This window comes from Enoplosus armatus, unplaced genomic scaffold (assembly GCF_043641665.1).
Source record: "Enoplosus armatus isolate fEnoArm2 unplaced genomic scaffold, fEnoArm2.hap1 Scaffold_82, whole genome shotgun sequence".
NCBI classification, from domain to species: Eukaryota; Metazoa; Chordata; class Actinopteri; order Centrarchiformes; family Enoplosidae; genus Enoplosus; species Enoplosus armatus.
Genome location: NW_027261274.1, coordinates 20,845 through 33,834, shown reverse-complemented (window position 1 = coordinate 33,834; position 12,990 = coordinate 20,845). Strand labels below are relative to the sequence as shown.

The following is a 12,990-nucleotide window of genomic DNA, read 5'->3' as shown; positions in this document are numbered from 1 at the left end:
TCAGTGATTACTCAAAGGAAACTGTGTCAAGTTTTACAGCTAAGACAGAAATGTATAAATAATGAAATCTTTGAGTTAGCTTGACTTTTTCTAAAAATATTATCAGAGTTACAGTTAGCCTAATCAAAATGTTGCTCACGTTTACACGTTACTATTGCATTTTTCAAATGATATTAAATAGTAGAATCTTTTTGAGAGTTTGTAATATCACTAGCAGTGTGTGAGGATGTGAAGACTAAAGAAAGTGCAAAACAGCTATATAAGCAGACAGAAGGCTAATGATGCACTAACATGCTGCCTTACACACTGATGATGAGTAAAGACTGAAACACATTTGCCACTGCGGATGTGTTTTATATAAATAGATCACATGCTCTTGGAGTGCTGCTTGTTTTTTTATTTCAAAAGTAAATGTGAAATACTGCATAATTTCTTAGAGTAAATATTCAGTGTAAAAATCACATACCACTGAAAGCTGACTATTTATATTTGGGGACATCCACATTTTTGTGTGCAAACATTCTTTGGCCTATTTTTTTCTTTAAATCTAGGTCTAATCTGATCTGATTTTTAACCTGTCATTAACGTCTCTCTGTATGTCTTCTCTTCCAGTCCTGTGTGCAAAGAACCTGGCAAAGAAAGACTTCTTCCGTAAGTAGAGTCTATTTTTACATGGTGCTATTCCTGTCCCATTCCCTCCCTCGTGCATTAGAATGGGCTTTGTCAGCAGTGGCAGCTTGCTGGCTTTTGTAGCCATGCTTGAAATGAAGTCCCTTAGGAGCTGTCTGTCAGTTATACACACCAGGAGGCCTGGCACGCACAGGGACCCATCGCTAACCTAACTTCTAGCAATAGGTATCACATCCACTGGTACAGAAGCACAGGACTTGATTAAAAAGCTTTGAATTAAACTGGACAGAAATTACACCGTATGTAGTCAGGAGTGGCAATTACATGAGAATAAACACGAACTTCACAGTGTAGTCAAGAAGACATCTGACTTTGCATTTTGTCATAAAAACATCACATAGCATGTCAAATCCTGCCAATTTTGTAGTGGAGGAAAATAAGGAGACTTGAATATGTTGGTAAGTGGTACAAGTAGACCCTGCTGAGCCATTTTTGGCTTTCTATTAGAACACAAGCTAATGTGGATATAGAGAAACTGTAGAGTGCCACGACACATTAGTAAAATGGAATTTGATGGGTTAAAAATCGCATGCATAGATTTAAATGCTGACTGTTGGATGTCATCCAAGGGAGGAGGAAGTGTGTTTTCTTTGTGGCTTCTAATTTACTATTGCTTTAGGCCGTTTCACTAACTTATGTTTAGATGATCAGGACAGGAGGCCACCCTCTGCCGCTGGCATTAATGTAAGAGGAGATGTATAATTTAGTTTCACTTATGAGACATTTTTCACAAAAGAATATCCCTAAGCAACTCACATTTTTTACCTTAATTGCCAGTTGTGGCCACAGTAAAAGCACTAAATTGCAACAGTAGCTGGGTGTTTAGCTAGTAGTTTGGTTCTCCATTAACCTGGAAGCCATGGATGCAGACAAAAGCGAGTTCATTTTTGTCTAACACACACACAAAGAGGGAAGTCCCACGAAAGAATAAGGGTGACTGAACAGGTTTGGCTTGAGTGAAGTATCGGTGCCCAGAGGTATATACTCTGACACATTTAAAATGCACATGCATGCTCAGAGAAAAAACAGATTAACACTGTGAGGAGAATCCCGTATCAGATTTCCAACTGAATAAGAAACTGTGTAAAAACTTGCCATATAATTGTAGAGTTGAGTAAAGCTTTAATGTCCTGTCTCTCTCTGCAGCGGTCTTTATTCAATGAAGACTAAAACTAAAAATGCCCCAAAAAATTATTTTCAAATAAAGAGAATGGCGATCGATACAATACACATACAGTACATATAATACTTACACAAGTAAACACAAGAATACAGGTTAACGCCAACGTCACTGTTGGTTTTGCCACTTGTCACCAAAACCATTAGAGAAAGCAGTGAAAGACAAAAAGCTTCAGAGCTTCAGTTCCCCTGATGGTCCCATAACAAAGGTCCAGCATCTTACGTGTCTCATAGGACAGGTAACATGCTGGAAAAAAGTGAGGGGACTTATCCACAGAGCAGCAATTAAAGTCCTCCATAAAAAGCTTAGGTGCATCAGGGGATATGCTCTGTAAACACTGCATCACTTTAATGATGGCTGACGTATTGTCCACGTTTGCTTTAGGATGGATATAAACAACTGTGATGAAATAATTGCAGAAATTCTCCTGGCTCTTGATAAAAAGTGCACAGAGAAACAGTTAATAACTCAATAACTCCTGGCTGCACACTGTTTCACACCAGCAGGTCTTTACATATAAACACATGCCCCCTCCCTGTACTGTACCAGTATTATTAGGTTCCTGATCCAATCTCATATCCAATCTTATACCTTAAATACTGCACATTAGTGAGCATAATCTGTCTCGTAGTCTCTGGAGCACTCCTCCCTTCCTTCCCTTCTTCCTCACTCGAACAGTCCTGGTTCTAGTGGGGTACATTCCTTCCTTCCTTCCAGATGTATAACATGGTGCATGGTTCTCAGAAATTCTCGGCTGCACTTGAGTCTGCGAGGATGGTTGTGCTCCTGCAGGCCAAAAATGGCCGTAAAAAAAGACCAGTATCACAAAAAAAAACCTTCATGATCGTAAGATGGCAATGGATCAGACAACAGCTTGTACAAATTCCCCTTCTCCTGGCAGGGAGTATCAAACAAACAGAAACAACAAAGCAAAATAACAAATAAAGGAGACTGCTGCTACGCGTCGCCACAATTGCAGCGACCAGACTACAACTGCTCTACATTTGTTCTACATATGCCTGCACTTGCACTCCATCTCTTTGCTGAGTAGATGTTTCAGACACAGAATTCTTTGGAGAAGGTTTTGTCAACAGTATTTGCTCGCCATCTTGTGATTACTATCACAGATGAAGAGTAAGAGCAATATTTTACCTCACAAAACACTGTGTTTAACCTGCATGTCCTGCACGATGTTTGGAGTGGTTGGACAAGTTAGAATATCGGGAAGCATATGAAATAGTGAGGTGACCAAGATCAATACAAGAAGACACCTGCACAGTGAGGCCAGTGACCTTCCTATGGTGTTCATTCATATAGCCTTCTCAGTTGGACACAGCAAAGCCTACATCTGTGGTCAGGGTGAAAGTGTCAGCATGTGCAGTCTGACCTGGTTTCATGACACTGTTTGGTTGTGGTGTTTCCTGTAGAGATGGGGATAAAATGTAATGCTCAACGGCAGTTAGCAGACTACCCCATTAGTCAAAAAAGTGAGAGGGAGGGAGTGTTTGGAAAGACCTGAAATGGAACTTTAATAGGTACTTATGTGAAGTAATTCTGTGTGATTTTATGGTTAAGAGTGAAGTGTGTACATCTACAGTTGCACACACCATCACACACATTTTCCTTCATGAAAGGGGTATTGGGTATTGGTGACTTCACTAGGTTTGTACAGTTGCCAAACAAAGCCTTCTCACTTGCCTCTGTCTTTTTTTTTACAGGGTTGCCAGACCCTTTTGCCAAAGTGGTGGTGGACGGCTCAGGACAATGCCACTCTACGGATACTGTGAGAAATACGCTGGACCCAAAGTGGAATCAACATTATGATCTGTAAGTCAACAGGAGCACTGTGGAGCAGTGTGACGTGTTGTGGTATGACATTTATGCCTCATTAAGAAACAAATGTGTGTGTGTGGATATGTGTATGTGGTCACGCACCACCTGAAACAGCATACTGGATTTGCTCTCTAGTATGTCTCTGTGTGGAACTGCTTTGACAAGAGTTTCAGGAATGTAGATTGAGTTGCCTCTTTACTGTGTGCAGAAACACCCATCTATAAAGCTTTTGAGCTGTTTTACATGTGAACAAAACATGTTGTGGAGTGAGATTGTAGACATTCCGTATCTCAGGCCTCACCAGGACGTATGCATATGAGATTTATTTTGGAGGGGGGAAACATAACTCGTACTGATATGAATTCCTTCTTTCTCAAATCATAGATTCTTCCTATTTTGGGTATTAGAAGATGGGGTTTGCTAAATAGTTTTGCACTCCTGAACAAAGTCCTCTGTGAATTGGGATTTTTCTGGCTTGCTCACTATCACTGAGCCAAATGTGGCTTTAAATAGGCCAACACACATTTCTAGTGCTACTTTATTTTAGTTATCTCTTTTAGGGTAAGCCACGTATCAACCTTTGTGAATCTTCTTCTTCCAACCTGAATTTTTTCTCTCCTTTCACTTTCTGTCAGTCTCAGAAATGTAAATGCAAATCACTGGTATTTCAAACTAAATCCATGAATAATACAATGGTCAAAGAAACCAAAAGGGATGCAGGAGGGAAAAGCTTCTCATATTTGCTTTTCACATTGCTGAGAAAAGTTACAACATGTGGTCATTTTGTTGTCCATTGGCCTCAAGCTATGGCCTACAAAAAGACAAGAACAGAATGACCATTGCACTCCACAAGTGCACCTATGAAACTATGTACTTGACTCGGTGGCAGGAGGAGTGTTTTCACTGGGGCTGTGTGCTGTGAATGTTCCCTGAACTGAGGTCTGTGTCGACAGGCCGTTACAAGGAGTGATCACCCCAAAGGACCCACTGGCGACCAAGTTTATGTAGTGGTGAGAGATGGAGGGAAACAGTAGTAGTAGTAGAAGAAGGAGTAAGCGGAAATGGAAGCCTGATAGAAAGAGTTGGACATTTGCATTAGTGAGAAAGAGAGCCGTGAAGGGAACGGTAGGTGGAAGGGGTGCACTCATGAATTACAAAAGAAAAGATGATGAATAGTTATATGGTGAAAACATCTTACCTTCCTGGGCATACTTTCATTTTCAAGCACACACCTGTTTTGTAATGCCTCTTGTGCCCTGTCAACATCAACCCCAGATCCTCTCCTCCTTTTACATAATTCTCTACCTCCTCCTCAATCCCCGCCCTCACGGAGGAGTGTGTTTCCCGCCAGCGACCCCTGGCCTCTTCCTCTGGTTCAGGAAATGGCTAACATGCCACAGAAAGCAGATGGGAGTGTGGGCTTGGCAGATTGCCATCTCGCCACACCCCCATCTCCAGCCTCCAGCTTTAGGAGGTGGGGTCTTTTCTCCACATGACACTGATACTGATATATCATTATGTCCATGTACCATACGTACCCTACAAAAATTATATAGTTTTAACTACAGTTGATGCTCTATAATTTATATTGGTATCCTGTGCAAAAATATGTATAAGGACATATAGACCCAGACAACTTTTTGAAAACATTTTGTAAATGTCGAAAGTTCATGAACTCACAGTAGTATGTAGGTCTGGTTTTGGCAAGTTGCCTCCTCATGCTTGGCCTCCAATTTCCAGCCCTTTTAGTACAACTCTTCACATTGCTTTGGTTAGAGGGTCAGATTCACTCTCTGCTCCCTCTGCCTTCGCTCCATATTAAATACTGTACATGTTGTGCTGTGCATACCATGTCCCCCTCATGAGAGCCTGTGTTACCTTACCAGTCTCCACACATACTGCCTGAGCAAGATTTGGTTTGTCCACAGTAATAAAATGTTGAACATACCAGTGGCACTAGCACTGCTACAGTCAGTTTTTACTCTCCCTATGGCCATCTATATTAAAAATGCATTGGAAGTAGTTGACAAATTGACTCTCATCACAACCTACCTATCAGAAGCCTTGGAGGTCTGTATGGCACACATACCCACCTACAGTATAATCAAAAAGTGAGTAACTCCAGACATTGATGGGTAGTGGTTTAACCTGGGGAAGATTTCTCTCTGCTTCATCCCTGTCTCCAGTGAGTTGGCGCAGTAAAAACATGGGTTGACACTGCTAACAGAAAGCAAATTGTTTCTCTATGCCTGGAGAAGGCATGGTTTTGGTTGTATATTCAATAAGTGTTGTGTCTTTCTCAGTCTTTGACTGGCACAATTCAACCACCTTCAAAAAGCACCAACTCATTATGCTTTGCAAGTGAGATAATTGTTTAAATATTCACAATTTTCCTTTATGAGAAGCAGGAAATGTCTGTGGAAGCTCATGTCCAAAAGTGGATGAAGAGAAGTGAAATGGGGTGCTTAGTTTAATGTAATAGCAAAGATCTGTTTTGAGGGAATCGAGGAAGAATGCTTTGGCATCAACTCAATTTACATAAATCAGAGATCAAGGTACGTGATATGGATGCGTCAGAGCTGTAGAATCTGCACTCTGATTTTATTTTTGTCTTTATAGATGTTAACAACTGAAGGCTGTCCAACATTAATATGAAATATCTCCAATCTGGAAAGAAATATTATTTTTGATTTCCCAATGTAATGTAGGTTCCCTGGCAAGAAAAAGTTTGGGAAGTCGTGCATGTCTGGATTTTGTATGTCCTGGAAAGCTAACCTGGATTTGACCCAAGAAGTTTTTTCCCTCTGCTGCTCTTGTCTGTAGGATAAGGAATGCTAATCCTTATTTTTGTTGTGGCCGTAACCACTTAATGAAGTGTGTGTGATGTTGTTTCTAACTGTGTTGTCTCTGTGCTTGACCACTAGCATTTAGTAGCTCATCATATTTTCTGTTTCATGTTCTTGTTTACGAAGAAGGTTTAAGTGGTTTCTTATGGAATTGAATAATGGAGTGAATAGAAAAATGAAAATGCCAAGAACATTAGGAGAACCCTGCACATACTGTTTTGTTTGAAGCCTGAGCAGCATTCACAAGAGGAATCTCCTAATAAAATGATGAATCTAACAATGAATTATTATCACATTATTAGTTAAGAATTAATTTCTAATTGATGTTGTCTATATTATAACATTATCTTGGCATAATATTTTTGTTGTCATCTAGTAGGTATTATGTAATCACTTGCAAAATTGTCCTAGAAAACCAAGCCTAGACATGTTTTGAAATATTTAAGGATAACATGTAAGGATAGAGATGCAAATAATGCTAATGAACACTTTTCTTCAAGGTAACAAAGCCAATAAGTGATGTTGACCAGTTTCAGATGGTCACAAAGTGAGAACTGGTCTATGCAGCTCTGGATTCGTGCGTTCGACAGCAGTCCTCTTCAGAAACGTGGTCCAGTGTTTCCTTTTGTCTGGGCAAAGCAAATTAATTTAATTTCCACACCAAGTTATACTGTGGCCTTGAGAGTTTGTATTTTTGCCAACATCCGTCTGTAGAGGACAGTGAGTCACAGTCAGTTCAGTCTGTAGTTATATTGTGTCGTCTTCTATCAGCATTGGAGTCCAGTTATTAATCAGTGCTGACAGTTGCAGCAGTTCAGCCCACCCCCATCTGTATACATTTGCTGTTGATAGCAGTGTTGTAATAGTTACCTCAGTAGCTGCAATGTTATGTTAGAGGACAAGATTCCCTAACACTGTTTTTAGCACAGTTATTGTGAGTGAGGCAATAACATATTTTTTTCTACCTGTTATCTTATTGTCAGACACTCTGTCATTGTCTGCTATTTCAGTTCTCTTTTTTGTGCTCCTAGATGTGTTGTGCTTTGTACAACACACCTGTTAATCTCACAGTCATACTGTGTGAAGGGAAGAGCATGAGATTAAATTTAGAACACTATAATGTCCTCAGAGAGACAATATGAGTTGCACCACAGCACACAAAACGCAGGGAGCCAGATTGAAGCATAACAGTACAATGCTTAGCACATCTGTTCTAAGAATCAAGGATGAGCTTGGTCAAAATTTGTCTCATCAAATTATTATTTCTCATTGCATCTTTGAGTAAAAACGTTGTCGTAACTATTGAAATATTCTGAATAACCACCACTGTCATATTGTGGTGTGATGGAAGCCTTTTACAAGATAGATGGTTTGGATCAGAGTACCTACAGTGGTTTCTATCTGTCTGTAAGTATCCACTTATTGGCACATAAGTTTTTAATTAACTCACCTTTATTGGAGAAGAAAATTGAAACTTTAATTGCAACAAACAGCGTGTTCTTTCATCCATTTGTCATCTAATAGTGTTAAATGGCTAGAATTAGATCATAATCAACATGTGCAGTAAAGCACAGGCCTAAACACAAAAGCATCTGCTGAGAGAGAAAGAGTGAAAGTGCCAAGATGCTCTGCTACTGCATCCTGATCAGTCTGTCTGATAGTAGCGAGAGACTGAATCACTGGACACTAAAAAAAGAAGTGCAACCCACACAGGTTGTAGTTTGATTTCAGTGCAACAGAAACATCTGTGATTTGGCGTACATACCAAACCTATATGTTTTCATGTGTTTAGTAGGGAAACCCCACTCCTCACAAGTGCATACAAAGCATAATATAGAGCTTGGTATCAGTGCTGGCAGCAAGGCTGTAATTACGTGTGTGTGTGTGTGTGTGTGTGTGTGTGTGTGTGTGTGTGTGTGTGTGTGTGTGTGTGTGTGTGTGTGTGTGTGTGTGTGTGTGTGTGTGTGTGTGTGTGTGTGTGTGTAATTGTGCATTTGAATGTTGAACTCTGTGTTTACTGCGGGAGCTGTCTGGGTCTCAGACAGTGGTGGAGCACATCACGGGGACTTCCTCTGTTCTTTAACCACGACTAGACTAGCCTCAGCTACGCTAAATCTGCACAAACACGCAAGCACATACACACAAGTTACTTTAAAATCAGCTAATAGGCCTCATTACACAGTCTGAAAGTCTACACCGCAAACACGGTGTACATTGTTCTCATGCTGTCAGGGAGAAGCAGCTGGAAGAAATGTGAAATAGAAGTTTTTGGCTGTGTTTTTAGTCAGTGTATTTGTTAATGTTTTGGAAAATGTGTTGCCTGTAAGCGTGTCGTAGCTTATGATTAAATTTAATTATTAATTAAATTAACAATCTTTCATACCCTGTGTGTTGATGAAAACCTACTCTGCGGGGGAGCTCAAAGTTCAAAGAACAATGTGCACACAAGCATACACCATGTCTCATTGGACCTTTTGAAATTTTATACACATTGTCAGGATTACAAACTACTCCTCTTTAATGCCTTATTAACCTGTTTTCCGTTGCTCCCTCTCTTCCCCTGTCAGATACATTGGAAAGGCAGACTCAATCACCATCAGTGTATGGAACCACAAGAAAATCCACAAAAAGCAGGGTGCAGGATTCCTGGGCTGTGTCCGCCTCCTGTCCAACGCCATCAACAGACTCAAAGACACTGGCTGTAAGTACCTGTTTGTGTTTGTGTTTGTGTGTGTCAATCCTCTGTGTCCTTGAACACTCAGGTCACTGATGTCTGGTCTCTTCATGCTCCCTCTGCATGCTCACTGTGGTCTTTACCCTAAGGTGCCAGTCTTGGTTGTTAGTGAAAGGTGATGGGGAGGCTCTGGGAAATACAGAATGAATAAATGAATAACTACACAGCAGCTGGGTGAGCCATGTTAACCTCTCTTCACACATGTATGCACACACATCCTACACTCGGCACTCTTAGTCTGACAGATAAATGTCTAGACCAGACCTAGTGTCTCCAACAACAACACAAACTTCATATCAGGGGAACCTTGCTTGTGCTTCTGTTTTATCTGGCTGCAGCAGTTTGATAGCAAGCTAGCCTGCTGCTACATTTTGTAGCTCTTTCAACAGTGCCGCTGTCCCATCCACAGCTCGCAGCCTGCTGCTGCTTCAGTGCCAGCTATTCATTGCCATAAGATTTATAGGCACAATACACCAGCAACTCCTCTAGGCCACACATATCAGAAATATTGCTTGCTGCAGACATCTGGCACCTGGGACTAAATCAATAGCCACAATTCATTTTACAGCAATGTGACGTTCTGTCAGGGAAACAAATTGCTTTTATTCTTAGAAGCATAGTCCTGCTGATATATTTATTGTCACTGTTTGGCACAAGATGCAAAAAAAGAGGAAGAAGGATGCTGTTTTGGGATACTTGAGTGATAATCCTCGGTAGAACACAGAGTTGATCTCAGGCTTACGTGGGTAACCTACAAAGGAACAGCTATGATTTTTGCACAGACACACATTCTCAAATGGTTAGTTTCTTTATTTCATGGCTTCAGACTTATTTTCTCTGTGCAGTCCACATGGCCACATGCTAGTTAGCCCTGTCTGCATTGTTGGCAGTATCAGTCAGTTGATACTGACACACATAACTGTAGTAAATACGGTGAAATTAACATTCCTTCCGCTCATTCTCCTCCTTTCCTTCAATACATCTTCCTGACCTGTCTTCAACACACCACACTGAGTCACATTTTCCTTATCTCCATTCATCCATTCCAGTCACACCCCACAGCTACTTAAGGGAGTTATCTGTCCGAATATTATTGACATTTGTTGGATGCTTTTTTTATCCAAACTGTATAGTTGGATACTTCCATGAATAGAGGTAGTTGTAGTTTTGTTGGCCCTGATGTAACAGCCTCTTACGCCAAACTCCAAACTGTCAAGTTAAATGCTTATGCTTTAATGCATGCTGTAATGTAAAGACTCCTAAATGGCATTCTTGGCTCATAAAGTTCACCCCCTAATCCACCAAAAACCACAACAGCCTCAGTGTTGCCACAAAAGGGACCTTGATGGCCATGGAAGCCTGGTGCCATACTTTTAGCCCACTGATTGCCAAAGGACGTGCCCTTAGATTTACCCACAACATCCAGAAACAGACTGTATAGGCTCCAGTTAGGCTCCACACCAGCCACTTACTGTGCAGCCAACATGGCAGAAATTATACTTGATCGCAGCCACAGGAAGTGGACAGGGAGACATGATCATGATCTATGACAAGACACCAGTGCTCACATTATCCCTTTGTCCTTGTCCTGTGTGCTGGACAGTGCCCAGTCTGTGGTCTGACCAAGATGCGTTCTCACGCACACACACACACACACACACATACACACACACACACACACACACACACACAGACAAACGTCAAAACACAAGCACACACACAGACTTTACTGGAATTGCCTTGGTTCCTAGAAGTCATATTCATATACATAGCTCACTTTGTCATCCAAGGCAAACACAAACTCACACAAAACAGTTTCACTCCTGCACCCACCCACCCACACACACACACACACACACACACACACACACACACACACACACACACACACACACACACACACTCTTGCAAACCAAAAGGGCATCCGGCAAGATTGTCTAGTTTACTAGAAGTCTGTCTGGCTCTGCACTGAGCTCCACTTCCTGTAGCATCGCAGACACAAACCTCTAAGTCCTCTGTCCCACTTATGAACTCTCAAACTCACTAACTCACACACCACCAGTTTTTCAAAAGGACTTGACTGAATACACACACCCGCTTTGAACCCTGTTGTTTATTTGTGTGTAGTGTTTATAGTGTTGATGTAATGGCTAATTATATTTACTGATTGTGATGCAGCTGATACCACAGGTTTTACATATGCATACAGACATATACACACACATGCAGAGACAGATGTAAGCTAAATTAACCGACACATTAACACACATTTATGTAGTTTGTTCATTGTAACACACAGTTTTCTGAGCTCTGAGGAATTGAATGGTGCGGTGAGGGCTTGTGGTTAAAGGTCTGTAAATGTTCTGTCTCTCTGTTTCCCTCTTCTCTGCTTAATATTCCAGCCATGTAAGGCTTAGACCATCCCTGTTTAGTCTAGACACGTATCCGGAACAGATGCGCACACAAACACACACACACACACACACACACACACACATGCGCACACACACACACACACACACACACACACACACACACACACACACACACACACACACACACACACTCTCACTCTCACACTCTCTCTCTCTCTCTCTCTCTCTCTCTCTCCCTCTCCCTCTCCTGGAAACAAGCTATAGGGTTGTTTAGATCTGCTTAGTCTTTACATGCAAATACACATCGTTTTATGTGCAGGCGACATCGTACAGGCTAACCAAAGACTTGACAAATCCAGTCTGACTTTGGTTTTAGTGGATAACTGGGGCATCTTTTTATCTTCCTTTCTCTCACTCACTCACGCCTTTTCTGCATATTGCCCTTCCTTGTCCTCTCACACATCTTATGTCTGAATATGTTTCAGTTTTTTATATTTAAGTAAGCCAGTACCCTGCAGACACACACACGCACACACACAGGTTGCATTGTTAATGGGTACCAATTGATATCACTCTGGTCATGCACATGTTTTCCTGTGTGATTGGTGTGTGTGTGGGGGGGGAGAGGCTGCTGAATGTATCTGTGTCTGGACGTTGTTCAGAGTCTTCCTGGGTTGTGTTTCTGTGCTCTCTGTCTGGCAGTGCTATCCTTTGAATGACAAAACACATTTTGCATCCAGAATTTGTGATATATTGTGTCTCCACGTTTTAATTATTTCACACACAATCGGTGAAGCTGCAGAGTTGACTGTTGTATTTTTAACATTTTAAAGGCACACTTGTATACGGACTTAATTTATTATATCAGAGTTTTAACTTTCTACTTCACTATGTCCTGTTTGACTCATGCATAGGAAAAAATAATTGAGGCCCTGTGTGTTTGTGGATTGTATAAATTTAAAGAACATTGTGAATTAATTTGTATGTATTTCCAAAAACAAAATTGATCTCTGCTTGACAATATTGCTATCTTTAACAAAATAATGGTTCCAAAGGCTTTTCATCACTGGTCATCTTTATCCCCGGTGGGTTACCTTGAACAAGGTGCTATTTACGTGGCTATGGTCGCAATAACTTTCCAGGGTTACATCCAGTTACATTACAAGGTAACATCCACTGTGCATGGATCTATTTCTCAATCCGGCCTTTCTAGATAGTGTTTCATCGTCTCAACACGCCCACACCAACGCAGCCCTCTGCAGTTATGTTTTCAGTCGGAACGCCCAGTTACTGAAATACAACAAGTTTCCCATCAGCTTAGTACCTGGATGT

The 12,990-nt window shown here is 41.1% G+C and overlaps 1 protein-coding gene across 1 annotated transcript in view; it reads left to right on the top strand.

Moving 5' to 3' along the window:
• Positions 1-612: 612 nt before the first annotated feature.
• The window catches only part of LOC139307317 (E3 ubiquitin-protein ligase SMURF2-like), a gene marked incomplete at its 5' end in the record, with an annotated part of 33,200 nt that continues 20,822 nt past the window's right edge, over positions 613-12,990 (top strand). The window contains 3 exons of the mRNA XM_070931133.1: positions 613-651; positions 3,589-3,697; positions 9,117-9,250. Of these exons, the coding sequence (XP_070787234.1) occupies positions 613-651; positions 3,589-3,697; positions 9,117-9,250 (282 nt within the window). The remainder of the gene's footprint in view (positions 652-3,588; positions 3,698-9,116; positions 9,251-12,990) is intronic.